General features: G+C 40.5%; 1 protein-coding gene across 2 annotated transcripts in view; it reads left to right on the top strand.

Moving 5' to 3' along the window:
• Window positions 1–18,395, top strand: part of LOC108768841 (growth factor receptor-bound protein 14) — a 349,214-nt gene extending 330,819 nt beyond the window's left edge. For both annotated transcript variants that reach the window (XM_018519476.1, XM_018519477.1), the window contains 3 exons: window positions 9,643–9,911; window positions 13,978–14,071; window positions 14,732–18,395. In XM_018519476.1, the coding sequence (XP_018374978.1) occupies window positions 9,643–9,911; window positions 13,978–14,071; window positions 14,732–15,001 (633 nt within the window). In that variant the 3' untranslated portion in view covers window positions 15,002–18,395. The remainder of the gene's footprint in view (window positions 1–9,642; window positions 9,912–13,977; window positions 14,072–14,731) is intronic.
• Window positions 18,396–19,076: the final 681 nt, after the last annotated feature.

Below are 19,076 nucleotides of genomic sequence, written 5' to 3' on the forward strand. Positions count from 1 at the left end.
GCACTGAGAGAAAAATGTTGAAGTACTGCGAAACAAATGTTACTTACATTTTTGTCGATATTTATAACGAAATATACATTTCTGTGAAATATATCTTATTAATTGTACAAAAAATAAAAAAAGTGGTTTATTTACTAGGAATAAAATTATATTTTGCCGTATTTAAATAAAGATTTATTTCAGTGAGAAATAGATGTACAATATTTCTCACAAATAAATTTTTGAGTATACTTTTTTCGGTGTGTTTAGGTTAATTGGAATTCTGGTTGAAAATGGACGTATCAGAATTATTAAAAATTAAATCTACTATTCCAATAAAATTCTAGTTGTAATAACCAGAATTCTGATTGATATAATCAGAATTTTCTGCTTCATTCATTTTCAACTAGATATTTTTCTCAGTGCAGCATTGACAGATAGCCGAATAGTCAAACGGAACGAGAACGTTTCGTTTTAGAGTGAAATAATCGGACGACACGTTTCCCTTGCTTTCGAACTTGCTGCTCGTTCGCGACTTCATGAATCGTAACTCGACAGGGGGAACGTAGTTCGAGAGAGTGCGCGAGGGTAATTTAGCTCGGGCACGAGACGTTAGCGCGCTCGGTTATAGCGCGTAATCGCGACGCGAGTACGAGCTTGGAGGTTTTTCTCGGTTTAGCGAGAGCGCGCCGTTTATTATTCAAATTGCACGGGCGCGACCGACCGATTTATCACTCTTTCTCCCTCTCGTATGCGACACGGCCTGGCATAATCGTTGGTGTGCACGTACGGCGACGGCGACGGCGACGCGAGAGATCGAACGCATCTGAATGCCGTGGTGCGCCCACGCGGCGTATTATACGCGCGCACGACGCAACGTCGAGTGACGTCGCACGATCGAGTACAAGAGTGCACGTGAGTTATCGGTCTAACGTCTGCAATGCCCTCATAACGACCGACGGACCTCGCCTTTAGCGTAGTTTGCACGATACCCCCTTTTTTTTCCCTCCCAGCAACTAGTATGCTTGTTTGAAACTTGTTAGGAAACTTGTTGCGGCTGTAAAGTAAGAATATTTTAGCTCGACTAGGGTGACAGTTAACGAGGAAAAGAGCGAGTTAGCCTATTAGCGTTTTAAAATACATAATGTCCTCCTTTCCTTACTAATTGCTAACGCACCAGCATAATGAACGCTGAGAAAAATAGCATCGCGCGAATTACGCTTTTATGTGAGTTACGGTGAGTGAAGAATTGTGATGAGCGCGAGGTTGATAATTTGGACGAATCTGGTTCCCGTGCTGTGCTTTGTGACAAAATTGCATTCACGAATCCCGTCAAAGTGTATTGATTACAGAAAAAAAGACTTTTCTTTTTACGTTAAAGCCCGTATTGTTATCCCGCATTTGACGCCAATACGATAATATTCCGCAACTATAACTTCGGTGTCCATTTTGTATGCAACATCTGCACACAGAAAAAACACATATACATACATAAAACAATAATTACTTGTTCCAAGTATTTCAAAAGTTCATACATCTGCAAATCTATCATAAATTTATCTCAAATATCAAATTTATTCGAAATATAATCCGAATCCTAGCGAATTTAATTCTTCAATCAAAATTATTAAATTAAAACAAATTCGATTTGCTCATTATATAAAGTCGCTTCTTTAATCAATTCTATAATATCCTTCAAAAGAAAATAAATTTTAATTTGAGTATATAATAATGAATTTTTCTAAAATTTGTAACAATTATATTTTAAGATTATTATCACAAGACAATACTTTTTGTTAAAGATAACTGTTACTGAAAAGGAAGAAAGTAAATTGAGTAATTATTTTTCTTAGCAATAGAATATTTTTCTGTGTTCAAGTCACATTCGGTTTACATTTGAACTTAAAACACAAATTACGGATCTAAAAGCAAAAAATACGGAATGTCTGTAAAAAAAATGATTTTTATTCGCTTTTTCTCGTGTATGTTATCGTCAATTGAATTAGAGATATTCAGGGGTGATATTTCTTTTCTCTCCAAGGAATCGCCATCAATTGTCAAAGGAATCCGTTTTTTGCTCCCTTTGTGGATACCGATCGATCTCCAGAATGATGTCAGCCAGCTTGTCTGCTTTTGCCTTAAGCTCTTTGTCCGTGCTCGCCATGAAGAGGAAGGTACCTCGCGCATGAAAGAAACGCATGTTCCGCTCGCGCTCGAGTGCGGGACGACAGTTTTTGCATAATTTTACGTCAATCATCGGTCCGTAGCCAAGAGAGCTCCGAGGTGGTTGCGCAACGGCAACGATAGGGATCTCTTGAAAAGCCGAAGAACCGTACAACCAGCTCCGACCAGCCGTCCGCGTAATTTGTCTTTGTTCGACGATGCGACCGAGCTAATGTCGGCGGGCGGCCAGGTTCTTCTGTTATTTCAGAACAAACTTCGTCTTTCGTTTCCTCTCTCTCTCTCTCTCTCTCCCTCTCTCTGCGCCGGACGTGTTCCCAAGCGAATCGCCGGGCACAATTAACGTCTATCTAAACTACCGGTCGACTACTATCTGAGACCGAGCGTATCCGATGCAATTTAGGAGACGTCCTCGTCTCCTTCTCTGTGCCTTCCACAACGGGCAAAGCTCCGTCACGACGTCGTGCACCGACGACGGCTTTGTGACAGTAATTCGCCTTTGTTCGATAACCTCGGACAATTAATACCGAGTTGCTCGACGTGCGTCATCGCGCAAGTCGCACGATAGCCTGTCGCTGCAGGCGACATCGTTGCGTAACACCCTCTGCATGGATGTCATAACTCTGCATTGGTCGATGGCGGAAGCCTAGCCTTCTTTCGTCTCTTTCAGAGCTGGTTGAATTATTCGAGGCGTAATTTCGTACTCGTATAAAATCCTTCCGCATTGTTATCCCGCCATACTTTTCCTCTCTTTACGACGAATAGCCACGAACCGTTCCTCCGCCTCCGACTTCACGAGAAACTGGATGGTTTGCGTAATAAAGTAGCGCCGGTAATTTTAACTCGCGCTAATATTCAGGTTTTAGAGACAAAAGACGCCTCTGACGGACAAAAACTTTCTTAATTTGCGAGCGTCCTTTTAGAGTGCTTTTATTACGAAACTTTTATACAAAAAATACTTTCTCCCGATAGTTTCCAATATAACACGACGGCTACAACCTCGAGGGTAGTTTTAACCCCTAAACATGACCACATCAGCAACGAAGAAACTCATTAAGATTTTTTTTTCCTCTCTGTGCTACGAATTCGCCAAATTTCGTTAAAGTTGTGATAGACAGGGGTGGAATGATTCACGGAACGTTGCTGACCAGAGCTGAAATCGAATCGACCTTCTTTTTTTTTTGTGGCACCACCCGGGAGACGATTTTGAGCCTCGCTGCCTCGCATCGGGGCACACAGGCGAGCTAGGGGTGCAAGGTAAAGACAAACAGGGGGAGGGGGCGGGCAGCATAGGGGGTACCGTATTACGAGGAGACGAGGGGAACAAAGAGCAGCATGCGCAGTAGCGTCGATCGGTGCAAAGCGAGGCAGGCCCCACGTTCGTTCGTTCGTCCGTTCGTTCGTTCCTCGACTCTGTGCAGGGACAGTTGATGGGCGCCTAGCAACAGGCTTGTCAGGGGTTGTCAACCCTAAGTCACGAATCTTGCAATCGTTGCACGCTGCTATGCAGCCTTTACCGTAAATGGATTCTGCAAATTGATCGACGGACCAATAGAGCCTCATATCATGAATTTCTGCAAGGTTTTCAAAGAGACGACTGCGTTCATGCTCCCTTAAGAGATAAATGTGGAATATACTTGTGACGTATAAATTAATTAGTAAAGAGAAATCTTACAAAAAACTGTGCAGTCTTTTATATTTTTATATTTTAAAAAAAAGTTCGGAATTTTTTAGAGAGAGAAAAATCAGAGAATCCCCGTCTGATAATTTCATAATTTTACAAAAATTGATATTCCCAAGAAAACTATAAACTATATTTGTTAGAATTTGAAGCCTAGCTTATTAGTAGCTAAATTTTTAATTCAAAGAATTACTTTGTTAAGATTCTCACGATATAGGCTATCTTATTGTTTTCCAAGCATAATTTTCTTATTTCCAAGTTTTAACACAGATATTTGCATTTATACAGAAATGACGTTCAAATAGACCGTCGAGAACATCACGAACAGGCAATTTCCAACGTGTAAAGAATCAAATTAAAAATGACATATCATCATTCTAACACTAACTTAAAAAAAAAAAAAAAAGACTATCGGATTAGGCTCGTATAAATAAACACGGAAGCGCTGGGGCTTTATTTTATTTCTGCAAAATATTCCGAACGTCTCTCGCGTCGCTCTCGATGGGGCGAGGAGAGGAGGTGGAGTAGCGATAAACCCCCGCAGTGTACTACCGGAAATAGCCTCGATAAACCCTTCCCCGCGTATCTCTCGCACAGCGATGCCGACCGTCCGGCCGACCGGTGTTTTCCGAGTAAATATAATGGAAACCGACGTGAAAGTTTTCCGCACACATAGTTCCGTATGCGCTACGAAGGAATCCTTTTATCTCTCCGGTCGTGCAACCAACGCGTCCACGTGGCCGATAGCGATACGGTCGGTCGCCGGTGGGATCGATATCGCGCGAGTCACGGGTCTCCAGGTACAATCTCCCACTTCTTCCCCTTCTTCTTTGACGGCTTTATCTTCGACCGTGGTTGACCCTCCACGTTACTATGCAAGACTCGTACGAGCTCGCGACGCTTGCGAGACACCGCGCATTTGTGAAAGCTTCGACATGCAGAGAAGGACTTATCCCTCCCTTGTCTTTACTGCGAGCAAAGGCCGCGATGTTAATTAACATTATGCACAATTTTATTGGTAATCTATCGTGTGCTTCTCTAACATAACCGACTATAATTTTAATTGATCAGGTTTCTTGAATTCGACGAATTAATCTTTGAATTGAAAAAATATTTTAATATCTTATTATAGAGCTTTAATTGCACTGTAATTAAATAGCGCGTTAAAAACTCGATTTTATGAGCACTTGCCTCTCATCTACGACTACGCTCTCGGCGCATTACGCTATCGCATAGTCACGAGGCGAGATAGTAACCCAGTAACACGCGGAAAGAACGACTATTGATCGGTCGATGCGTCTCTAATCGGCGACTGCCAGGCCGTCCTGTAATAAAGCCTCTAAAATATTAGAGCAAAATACGAGTATTTAGATACATGTTGTATATCGATATAATTAGTGTCGTATTTTATTTAAACAAGATAGGAAATCAAAATGATGATTGAAAAGCAAAAAGAATAATTTAGAAAATATGTATTTAAAGTCTTTTGACGTATATAAAGTTCCATTATTTTCTGTAGCATTTTCTTGATATTGTGGCAAATTAAAAATTTTATATTGCGCAAAATAATTGTGATATCTCGCGTGATGTACACGTCGTTTTATTCTCACTGACTTACATAAGACGTGCGCGACGAATTGCGAAATTGCGAGGATAATTAACTAGAGAGGAGATTTATCTCATTTGCAAAGACCGATTCTTCATATCCGCTTGGTAGACATTATGAAGCAGCTAACAGCCACGCAGCTCCGGGTAAAATGATACGCTACCAGCAGACGAGGAAGGGATGCTTTTATCGGTCGTAAAACAACGTTAGGCATCCACGATAACGAGGGAACCGCGAAATGCTACCGAAACAGCGACGAGGAATGAAGGAGCGATGGGGGAGCGAAGGAAAATCCAATCGCTCGCGCTGGTGGAACACGTGATATTCTGAGGAGCGCATACACGCACGTCGCGACGTGCAATATCGCCTCACAATTTCGTAATATCACCGTCATATTGGCGACGATTTAAAATGTCATAAAGCGAAATAATACGACGGAGTGGTACTCCAGGTAAGAGTATTCAGGCGCGAAACGGTGCGCCGGTGTCGCGAGTCAGCGAAATTTCGTTATGGGAGGAAAGTGGTGATTCCGAGTATTTTAGGAATAATTTTAGATACATCGTGAAACGATTTGATGTGAAATCCGGTATTTGATATTTTTATGAAGAATTTATCTCAATCGCGTTAATTATCAATTTTATTACGATAATTACAATATTAAATAATACTATAATAATTTTTTTATTATTTTGTTAAAATTTACCAAATTGCTTTACATTACAATGAACGTTTATATTTTTTTCTCCAACATAAAATTATTTAAAAAGAATTATTATGTTTTTTTTCTTTTTCCATAACATTATGGTGTGTTTTACGATTTTTTATGTTGGAGTCGAGGATGGAAAATATATATAGATAACGATCTTTATTTCTCACTTACTTTTAAGTACGTTCCAACGGGAATGCAAATTCGAGATTTAACTGTCAAGATGTTTGACGTCGAAGTTTAGTTATGTGAAGAGCTTGTAATATAGCTTGTCGACGCAGCGACGATTTTTATGTCTTTTCAAGGTGACGTCGAGTTTCCATAAGCGATGTAACAAAATTCCTCTTGGAAGGGAGATGTGCCACGAAACGGGCGGGGTGGTCGTGCAACCAGGACGCGTCATTTCCGACGGCTAGCGCTTCGTGTAAAGGTTGATCGAACAACGAGGGGGTTGACGAGGATAAGAGAGAGGAAGGGCGGAGAACGTTATCCGCTGCACAGAGTCGTAAACTTCGAAGGAGCTTGTAATAACGATAAAACACGACGAGCAAGCCTAGCCGAGCTAGGGAAAGCTCTATCTCTCTCTCTCTTCCTCTCTCTTCCTTTCTCTCTCGCTCTTCTCTATGTGTTTAAACCGACGAAGTTAGGCCGGAAGTAGTAAACTCACCCGGGAAGCTCGCCGCGTTAACTTCGCTCGTCGGACATCCCTTAAAATATTATATACACGTGGCCGGACTTAGATTGGTCTGGGCTACGCCACCAAGCTTTAATGCCGCTAAACGTTCGTCCTGATATCGCACAATGTACCACTTAAAAATCAATTTACTTACGGAAGTCTTCCTGATGGTACACGTCGTTATTAACTTCCTGTTGTACTTGCGATACTCAACACCTTATACCTCCTTTATTACTCTTTAATGTCAATAGCGAACAAGAGAGGACGAATAGAATAGTGATAATATATTCTAGGATGTATTTCTTCTTGAAGAACTCGTGAAAAATTCCTAAAAAGTAAATTAAAAAAATATATATATATATATTTACATTTTTACATGTTTTACTCAGAAAGCTACCTCCCCTCCCCCGTGTATTATATAATTGTATAATTATATATGTATGTAATGTATACTCTCTAAATCTGAATCAGTGAATAATCACTGATATCAGTGCCAAGTATGCCACTATTCACTTAATCACCCAGTGACGTATTTGGCACTGGATAATCAGTGAACTTCAATAAAAAAAGAAAGAAGGTTTGAGCATTATATATCCTAAAATATTGATATTTATATGTTAATTTCAATCTTCTAATACTATATTCATTGAATTTATGCACTAAAATAAGATTAATTAGATCACATAATAAAGGTTAGTTAGGTTAGGAATTTCACATTTCACTCACTGATTACCAGTGACATACTTGGCACTGATATCAGTGATTATCCACTGGTTCAGATTTAGAGAGTAATCATATCATTGTTAAATTGTAAGGAATAACAACGAAAGAATGATATCTCCTTTATATATATGAGATATACGTCTGTTTCCTTTCTATGTGTGTTCGGAAGACAGTTTCTAAATTGCCGGAGTATATCGGGTCACTCCGGTGTCAAGGCCACACCAGGACGAAAGCCTATCGCGAGGATACTTCTATCTTTCTCTGCCCTCCCCCCCTCTCTCTCTCTCTCTAAAGAGCAAGAGGGAACATATAGCGGCTTAGAGAAGGAGCAAGCCGAACTGGAGAGAGCCGGTGAACATCGATCGCGGCCGGCCACGTTACGGGCGTATGCTCGGGGCCGCACCGGCTTTCCCGGTTTCCGGGGGCTCCTGAAAACACCCTCGAGTTCTCGCTCTACGGTAATTCTCCGGCTGATGAGGAACGCCGAACCCCTTCTCTCCCCATATATATATCTCTCTCTCTCTCTTTCTCTCTCTCGTAATTCTCTCCCTCGTACGTACTCGCGCCGCGAGCGTCTATTTATTTTAACGACCGACTAATCCACTACGTGCGCTCCGGCTTTTTGCTCGTTATCAAGGACCTGAAAAGCGGGAGGGGGGGGGGGTTAGCAGGGGTTGCTTATGCGACGACACAAATTATCCTTCGGGGTACGTCCACACTGAGCTTTCAATATAACGTCGTGTTCAGATATCCGGATATAATTTGTGTCTGAAATTTTGAAACATAGATGTCCGAGTATCTTATCGCTTTGATCGGTGATGAAATTAGATATCATGGATACCCAAGCCACAGTTTCAGAATCGTTTCGAAATGTGGATTTGATTCTGTAACATATCCGAATGCTAGAAATTGTGGGTATCTTCATCTATGGGATCTCAATCACATTCTATTATTGTAAAGGTGTTTCAATCTCATAGGTGTCCTACCTCGATATTATTGCGATCGTCTCGCGCGATATCGAGGTTCGTTTCGGCATTGGTGGTTCTTTATTGTCGATTGTGAAATCGCGGAAAGAGGAGTCCGTGAAGAAAATTATTGCCGGAGAGGCAGTGATGAGTTATCGTTTGCGATTGTTACCGGCTGTATCGCATTCGGGCCATAATTTTACGGGAGATTCGCGAGGCGCGGTTTATTCCGTGGATCACTAAGAGAAAGAGGAATGGAAACAGGAAGAAAATTCACTCTCCTTCCTCTTTCTCTCGCTTGCAGGACGAGTTATTTACCGAACTGGAAACCACCCTCGTTTCTAATCCCAAATAAAAGCGTTCGGCGGCAGCCCGGAACGGCTCGCCCCTCTTCATCGTGCTCGTAAAGGACGGGCTTCCGTTTGCCAAGAGATGAATGTCGAAACGTTCAAACTCACGTTCATACTTGGGATATAGATGGACGTATTTATCCCGGGATCATTGAGCACGTTGAAACTTCAGTGCGTCGCATCGTTTACCGGAAACATATCTATGTGTTCACGTAATGATAAACTCCCCTAAAAAAATCGCATACTGTAAAAAAATAGGTGTGAATTTAATACAATGCGGTGTCTATATAATTCTTATCTTGCAGCTGTTAATATTAATACCAATTGGCGTGGCTTTAAAACCTTTGGTGTTCATATCAATATTATCATGATTACCACCATGGATTTTAAATCCACACCATGATGGTGTTGATATAAACACCATGAAGTGGATTTAAATAAAACTCATAATATTAAATACTTTAATTAATCTACATCATGTTAGTGTTAATATTAATATTAACGTATAATGAGAATTATACTAACGCCGCATTAAATCCTATATTTTTTAGAAAGTACAGCGATTCTTTTCTTCAAATAAAAGATTTTTCCTAATACGTGGCTAATAATATATAATAATAATTTTCTGAATATTCTATATAAGAGAATGAAATATTTATATCAAGTGATATACAATTTTATATCGAGTGATGAAAAAGGCTTTATTAAACTTTAGCTATATATCGAAAGTATAATGCAAGATGAATTTACGAACAAATTTTCTTTTTTCTTGCAGGAATCGATACGATCACGCGTGGCGATGGATTTTACCGGTAGCGTGGGCAGGATAGTCGAGGATCCCAAAGAAGCCAAGGATATAGCCGAAAATGAAGGCATGGTTTGGCGGCGGAGATGGCGACCGTTTTCGAGAACACCACCGGGATGTGCCATGATGAGGCTGCATGGCCTCGACGCCGGTATACATGTTCTTCAGCCTTGGTTCCACGGCGGTCTCAAGAGGGATGTCGCGGCAGCTATTATAAGGGATCACGGCAGCGTCGACGGGTAAGTTCAATCTTGTCGATTAATCAACTTCTGAAGTCAATTTTATGAAAAGCGCGATTTAAATTTCGAAGCGAATTAAATGGATCGCAAAGTTTTTATTCTTCGTTCTAGCCTATGGAAGTTGTCAAGATATAATTCAAAGTTATATATGTAATTCAAAGTAAGTAATTCAAATTATTATATATATATATATATATATATATATATATATATATATATATATATATAAAAACTATTTAAAAATGAAATTAATGCAAAAATTATGATCGCGTCTTTATTACATACTAAATGTCTGACGAAGACTTTAACTGGAACCTTCAATCATAATTTCATTGCGCTTTTGAAGTTACTAGTTTTATGTTGCGCTTTTTGCTCGCCTGATCGTCTTCACACTCGCGATTGATAACGCGTTATTGCTGATTACAACAGCAGTACCGTCATCATAATGATGCTGCCCGAAAATCCCGATCGCATCGACGCTAGGAACGATAACCGTCATCATCCAGGCGGGAGAGGGTCCGCCTCAAACCGGTTGAGAATTACGACCTCGGAGCTGCTGGCGCGGGCGACACGCCTGGCTGGCGCTTGCGTAATCCTTGCGATTATTACGAGCGATCGTAAATCACGATGAATTCCTATCGGGCATACTTCGTTTCTTTCGCCCACCTCTGCTTCTCGTCTCTCTTTGTTATTTTAGTATCTTATTATTTGCTAATTCGCCCGTGGCTATCCGCGTATTTGAATTTTAATGGCGATACTCAATCGTCGATTCTGTTTTCTTACGCGGGGTAATGCTTCACCAGCACATTCGAATAATAAGAATAATATTTTTTTATTACTTAAAAAATAGAGAAAATGTTATGTGTACAAAAGAATAAATTATATGCTCATACAGAAATGTGAGAGAAAAGAAATAACCGAAGGTAAAGTTCAAATATATAGCTTTACTATTTGAAATATTTCTTTTCCTATGCAGTTTCTTATGTTTTGAATAAAGTCATCTCTAAAGCGTAATAAATCTTTCTCCATTTCACATCTTGTCATTTCCTTCTTTATTTTTATTTTTATTTTTTTTTGCTCTCAACGCCTTCAACTACGCCGCTTTGTCCTGGGTCGAATCCGTCATCGCGTACCATATTGACCCTCGCATTTAACCCGTATTGACCCGGTAATCTTAGCAAGCGTTACACGTGTGGACACGCCCTTGAAACGATAGGAAATTATTAATATCTTAAATCAGATTTCATTATATTCGTGTAGGCACTCTCGAGACGGGGCATTGCTCCCCGGAGTGTGTTAGATATTTGACAGAGCAGAATCACGTAGGTAGATGTGTCATGTTCTTTATCAAATTATGATGATAGCACAGTTTCAAAGTATAATGAAAATAGAGAACAGAAAATAGAGAAGAGAAAAGAAAGAGAAAAGGAAAAATTCGAAAATTCTACGAGCTCAAGTAAATGACTCACGTTGACGCACGCTAATGATTCCGACGACCTGGGTATCACATTTCTTTCTCATGTGTCCCTGATCGTTTTCCTAACGAGTATACATTCTGTCCAGTGATCAGGTGCACGTCTCCAATACGTCGATCATCTGTCGGTAACTTCCTCTCACGGGCGGTCACGACCTGAGCGAGCAGCCGCGTTTTGCCGATATTCCGGTTTGTCGCTCGTCCTCTCCTCTTATCTCTTCCTTGTTCCTCGATCTCATCTTTTATTCGCCGTACTAGCGCCGGGAATCGCGGATAAATGGTTAATTAACGACTCTCTCCATCTATCTCGCGCTTAGCCTCGGGTAATTGAGTGCTCGGGGATCACGTAGTTGTCTCTGGGTTTTACGTTCGTTCAGGGGGCCCTTGCATAAATTTGCATAATCTCGATCGTACACCCGCCTCGCCGCCTCCGTCGTATTCTCTTCCTCGTCCTTTCTCTCTTCATCTTGACAATAGCGAAAAAAGAGAAGGGGAGAAACGGTGAGAGTCCCGCCTAGCCTCTTCCTACCTGGCACTCGCGAGCTCATCGTGAGTTCCCGTTGTCTTGTGTCATGATCGTCGTCGTCGTTAGATGCAAAAACCCATCTAATCGATTCCGCCCTGGGCATTGTCTACTAATCGCCATTTGTCTCTCTCGATGTTGCGAGTTAGTTCAGGCAACTCGTGAGATAGAGAAGACATATCCTAGCGACGGACATCGGGCTCCTTTGTATTACTATATGGGAACCGTAACGTCGTTATCCTCTAACTCGTGATAGTTCTTGGACATTACCGTTCCATAGCCGGGGCTACGAGTCACCACCGCCGGTGTGTTATCTGCTTGCCTGGCGGACGTGGAATATTCACTCGCATGAATATTCCATTGGACGAGCATCGGGGTTGATGAGAGACGATACTCGACATTAGCAAACGTTATCGTCACTACACATGAATAATCTCCGGGCAAGATACTAAAAAATAGGTCACGCAAATGCGACCTCGCATTACAATTCTCAGATTTTTTAATTTCAAGAATTCATCCTTACGGCAAATAACAATGTGATACCATCATCTCAAGGAAATATACCGATGAGATAAATCTGACGAATGAGATTTAAAATTCTACCAAAGGAACTGATTATAGAAAAGAAAGTTACTTGCTATAAAATAGGTGCATGGATATTTTTTATTTTATGTAAGAACTTCAGAATATATTTACGAATTAATTACATAATAAAAAACATTGTGTGTTTTGTTAAAACCAGTCCTTATTAAAATTCTTGTGTTAAATTGATATTCAGTATTTTTTATGTTAAAATAACAATTTATAAGTAAGTGAACAAATAACATAAAAATAACGTAAATTTTTAAACGTAAATTCTAAGATAAATAAATAAAATATGAGTATTAATTTAATTATATGATAATATAAATGTCAATTTTATTTAAGAAATATGTTTCACAATTTGTTTGCAAATTTTATGTAAGTGTTATAATTTTGTGTTAATTACATAATATTTATGTTACTTTCTACCATATTTATCTTATATTAAATTAACACAAACTTTTGTAATTATGTACTAAAATTAGCTTGTTAATAATAAGGAATCTTTTTATTTATGAAATAACGAATCGCTTTGTGTGCAAAATTACGTACATGACAATAAATTTCCTGTGAACGTATCACCATTTTGCTGCATAATATTTATTAACGACCGTATCAAATATTTATTGAAGAGAGCAGTGAGCATGTGCTTGATGATACTTTATCGCGAAAGGGACCGCAAGTCTCTCTTCTTCGGCGACAGCGGCAACGGGATTTCTCAATGCGAGAGTGCCAGGAAGGAAGCGAGAACCGCTTCTTCCACTTGGAGTTTTACGATCGCGTGGCCGCGTTGCGATCGTTTTACGACGCGAGTCTCTCTCCTTCTTTCTCACTGCAGCCGATCTGCCTCGTGACCGACCGGTCGGTCTTGTCCTCGTCGTTGCATCCCCCTGACCTCCATCTTCGCCCCTCACCTCTGCCGTTTTTTCAAACCACTCCACTCGTCTCGCTGCCTTTTACGACCATACTAATTTATACCGTGATACGCCTGGACGAGCCGTAGCTTCGCCGTCTTCCCCGATATCAAACATCTAGCACCCGGTGTAGCACGCTGGTTTCTCTGCATGATGCAAAAAGCACAGCCTATCTCTTCTGAATCTCCCAACTAGTCTTGTATTCAGATTGGTATAGTCTCTCTGTCTTAGTAGTTCTCTTAACCCTTTCTCTTATCCAGTCCCCGATATACATATCACTTGAATATTCCTAGAAAAACTTGAAAGTTACAGTGAAAGATAGTACGTGTCCGTCAAACAATGTAAATTTTTTATGAATATATCTTCATGGCCATTATTGTACAATGGGCACCGATTATTTAAATCGCGTCGAATTGTTATTGCAGATTTTTAATTAACTTAAATCCAATTGAGAAATAAATTTAATGGCAAATGTGTAAATAAAACATTGACTCAAGTTCAAATGCGATAACAACTATACATTTGTTGTCTCTTTCGGAATTTTTAAATATTCTGTTTTATGTATACTTTCAGCGTGTTTCTGGTCAGAGAGAGCAAGAGTAATCCTGGGGCCTTCGTGCTGACCTATAAGTACAACGACAAGGTCTTTCACGCGCAAATCCAACCCGTAAGTATTCACGTCTGATCGATAATTAGCGACAAGTCGAGGATCTTTTTTGCGGTCGAGTTAACTTCGCGGCGATTAAACGCGAAAAAGTTTCTCCGGTCGTTTACTTTAAAGCTAAAGCCGTCGCGAATGAATTACTAACAAGTTCCTAAAAAAAAAGAGGATTTTAATCTTTTACCGTCCGAGTTAATTTCATTGGATAAACCGATATCAAAAATTCTGTTTTTATTTTAATATCAGCCATATATTAATGTTGCCTAAACTCGCAGTAAATTGATTTTATAGGGATTCGATAATAGAATTTTTTTAGTTAGTTTTAATCTCCTAATTGAGCCGTTTATTTTGAAAGTGGCCTAAGTCCATTTTTCAATGTTTTGTTGTTGACCTTTGTAGTAGCGTGTACAACTTGAAATTAGCTGTCATAAACAACATTTTTTTTTTTTAAAGTGACTTAGGTCACTTTCAAAATAAACGGCTCAATTATTCTTTATTTTTGTCGTATGAAAAAGTATGTGCGTTTCTTCGCACTGAATTATTACATTCGATCTACGGTCTTTCACACAACTTTACGATATCTCACGAATATTTTGCATTAAACGCTGCGTATGTATTCGATATTATATAGACAGAATGTTTCTTCATCCAAATTATTTTTTTCAGATCTTTGATGAGCGCCGCAATTGCTGGCTGTATACTCTCGATAAGGGAACGACCAAGTTCTATGATCTGCTGCAATTGGTTGAGTTCTATCAGCTGAATGCAGGCTCGCTGCCTACCCGGCTCACTCACTACGTGCAGAATGGGGTAAAACCGCCGCTGCACAAACCGGAGGACGGCGGGGCATCGCCGTCGCCGCCTGAGAGCAGTAGCCAGCGGATCAACAGCATCGACAAGGCCGCAGAGCCAAGCGGTAATCCGAGCAGCATTTGAGTATAGGACAGTCGGCGACCCGCTTGTGTTGTCGACGATGATCGCCTACTTACCGTTTGCGCCACTACCAACGGGCCCCTCGACCCCGCCACCATCACCGACAACATTGTGATGGTGCACCGTAACAACAGTAACAACAATCGTCTGGGGAACAACAACAGCAACGGCGGTGGCAACGGGAATCGTGACGACGTCCACACGACACGATCGGGTTGCTGGAACCTGTGTTTTTGCAGTTACAACAAGTGGGATTTGTAGCGCGATCAGTAACGGCAGTAGCAAAAGTAACAGGATGATGTTCAAGCGGACGCGAAGATGTATGGCTGTTTCGTTAATGAGAGAAAGAGAAAGAAAGAAAGAAATAGAACGATGAGCGCGAAAGAGGACAAGCGGCACGGCTTGAGCATCATCCATCATTGAGTTATCCTCGAATCGCAACTCGTTCTAATAACGTAGCATGTGTGTGTGACGTCACTGGGTCGGCTGACCCGTGCAACAGAACGACCAATTTTTGGGCGCGAGGCACGCAATAATGAGGAAAGATACGATAACCACGGGAAGGAACCGCAGGATCGCTGTCGTACGAGAAATTATTCGTTTCAATTCTTCACGTTTGTTCTGTTGTTCTACTCACGCGAATAATGTCCATAGTAACGCGGCGTCGGTGTCCGCCGACAGCGATCCTCACGCGGAAACGAAACCTCTTTGATGTTTTTAATCGTACTGTGTTAGTCGTCGTATAAGGATCCATCTTATCGTCTAGACCTTTCCAAACACCTTCCTCTCCTTTCCCTTTATTTTCCTTTCACCTAAAAGTCCCAGCGATTAAACAAACGTGTCTAGACGATCAAAGAGGCATCGCGTATTTGTTTCGTCTTTTTTCTTCTTTTCTTTTCATTTTCTATATTTTCACGTTCGTACAAGCATGGCGCGTACGACTAGAAGATTACTAACCGCGCGCGGCGACATCGCCATTCGCGAAGTTATTTCGTGAGAAGAAAGGAAAAGCGCAATTGTGCGCGCATGTATGGTGGGTGATGCGTGTTGTATCATAGTATGCTTGCGAGAGAAACTGAGGAGAAAAAAAGAGCTAGACAGTAGCCTGTCGTAAAGTACGATATAGTCGTATAACTGTATCGTACGAGTCAGTAATACAAGACAAATACAAACAGAATTTGGCTTTTCTGCTTGGATGTGTGTGTGTTGTTGTACGTATGTGTCTGTATAAATGTGCGTGTATATATGGAAAAGAAAGAGAGAAATTGTCGTGTGGTCTCCTTCCTCCCTTATCCTTTTTACTTCCTCGTTTTCCTTTCTGGCGCGCGTCGCGCGTACCAAACATCTCTTCTGTTTAGTCGTTTCTCCGAAGAGAATGCGCGACAGAGTCAATAGCGCGATTAGCTACCATATGACTTTGTCGCCTGACAACAATGACGACGGGTTCAAATGACGAGAGAATCGACCAAATCAAGAGAGAGAGGAGAGAGTGCACGAAGCGTCCGCGTGTTCCGTTCATTAGTTGTAAGACTGTTTCAAGCAGAATCACTTGGAAACGATAAATATCGAGGTTCACGATTATTTCCGAGTCCGAGATGTTCAAAATTAGCGAGACGGTTTTTTCGATGGGACAGGGGCAACGGAAATAGAATATAGGTTTCTCGTAGAAGTATCGAGAGTGAGTCTCGCATTTTGTTTTTCGCAAAATTTTTATTGCGGCTCAGAAACGCGAATTTTCGCTGCGGGACGAAGAGCCCATTACATAAATGAATCTAAGAAATAAAATTAATTAGTATAAGGATCCTCGACGCGCGCCTACGTCGGGGGCCGAGGAACACGCTCGCGGATTCTCGTGGTATTGTAACGCGCGCCGAAAAATGTGAAAGCGTGTCCCTTGGCAGATATGATCTCATATTTTACAGATGTTTCAGTTACGTGAGGCATTTGTTGGTTAATACGAATTCGAAGATGAGGTTCAATTATAATTATTATAAAACTGTGCTAGGAACGCGTAACATTGAAATAAGAGAACGAAAGAGAATGAGTGAGAAAGGTTTTGGTAGAAGAAATGTATGTATATGTGCGAGGAGACGAATAAGGAAGAAGTTGAGAACGAAGTTGATCAGGTGGTAAAACAAAAAGAAAAAAGTATATTTAAATATAAAACAGATATATATACATAATATGTATATGCATGTTCTAAATTGTACAATTTAATTTTATATTCGGGATATATATTATATACTATCGATTGGAAAGAATCGATAGTGCGAAGTTCGTGGGTGCAGCATCACCAGGTGCGAACGTTGTCGTGCATTCTAGATTTATAATATGGAAGTTTCTAACGTAATGTTTTTCGAATAATAATGCGAAAGTCATAGAAGACGAAGACGGATTGACGGGAGATGGTGGAGTGTGCAGGGTATGGACACAGGAGAGAAAATTATTTACGCAATGTATTATGATTCGTCGAAGGAACAATACCAAACCCCCTGCCCCCTATTTGTACCTACTTTTTAATGATATATTTTTTCATTGATTATATATTTATTTAACGTCGAAACGTAGCGCCTACGCGTCATGTCTTGAAGTGGTAATTTTTTAATTCGAAGAAGTGCAGATCTTACACAGATAAATAACACGTACACAACGGACAACACAAGAAAACACATTCACACACACACATACACATACACGAAACACATGGACACAAATTGCATTAAATTTTAGAATAGTAGCGCTTTATAGAACTAAATATTAGGATAACAAATTCTTCGTGAATGGGTATGAAAAAACAATCTTCTGTAGGAAGGGTGGTCCACAAACGCGGCGTTCATCCCCGACCCGTTTGCGTAAAGTTCCCTACTTCTTACGAAATTTAAGTTAAAGTCGAAATCAACGAAATTACCTCTCGGAATACGCTTATCGCGCGCAAAAAAAGAAATTGTCCTTTCGGCCTTTCGTGTAAATATGTCTATTTAGGCCAAAATCCCGCGTCTCCTCCCGAGTTTTCCTGTCCCTACTATTCCCGTCTACCCGTGGCTCGTCGGTTGTTTGAAAATCAATTTTGATAGCGGTTAATCAATCTTGATTCTTCAGGTCGACACCGCGGTATCCCGCTTCCTCCTCTTTCACCTTATAATCCGAAAAACCGAACGGAAAACGAGACAGACGCCGGGTTCTTCGTGGCCACCAGCGTAAAAGAAGCTATAAATATTATTATTATTAATTACCTACATAAATTATAATAAAATATATTTTGTATTAATGTAGTCACGAATTAATACGGCAAACGCAGTGGTCTGTGAAGACTGAATCTAAGTAAGAGAACGCAAATTAGTCCTGTGCGAATTTCATCGACGTCTGTTAAGAACAATAAAATGATCAGGTAACGGAACGTTTACAATTGTGTTTTTATTTCTATCCCCGGACTAGAGTGTGTTTCGTTGGTGGGTTGTATTTTATTACTTTGGCGCTTTGTTTGTTTTATTGTTAAGTGTTATTATTTTAATTTAAAATAATTTTTATTTCTCTCACTCGTCTATCTTTGAAAAATCGTTTCACCTTTCTTCTTTATGAAAGCTATGGCCACAACTTGGAGTACGTTATCACACAAGGAACGCTCGTGCTCGCGTATGCGATTGAATTACCCTCAGACGTTGATGAAACTCACATTGTCATTCTGGAAAAACGATATATTCCGACACAGAGCCCGATATCGTCGGATTGTTCCTCAAACTGAATCAATCGCACGAGTTCGATTGTACACAAGCGGCACACAAACGAAAAGTCAAGTCTATAGCGAATAAGCGATACGAAGGTCCGAATGAACATATAGTCGTAGCCGCTAGTTCGCTCGCAAGGATAAACGGTAAACGTACAAGTTCCGGCCAGGCTTTTTGCTGTTGCACCCTTGCGCAATCTGCAACACGCAAAGGCAGCTTAATTCGTAGAACATACGTGTGTGTATGTGTGCGTGTGTGTGTAATATGATGATTATATCACCGATTATCTATCTGTCCATAGTGAATCTTGATTGGAGAACGAGACGTTAATAGTTTTTATTTTTTCAACCTTT

The sequence above is a fragment of the Trachymyrmex cornetzi genome, unplaced genomic scaffold (assembly GCF_001594075.2).
Source record: "Trachymyrmex cornetzi isolate Tcor2-1 unplaced genomic scaffold, Tcor1.1 scaffold83, whole genome shotgun sequence".
Taxonomy (NCBI): domain Eukaryota; kingdom Metazoa; phylum Arthropoda; class Insecta; order Hymenoptera; family Formicidae; genus Trachymyrmex; species Trachymyrmex cornetzi.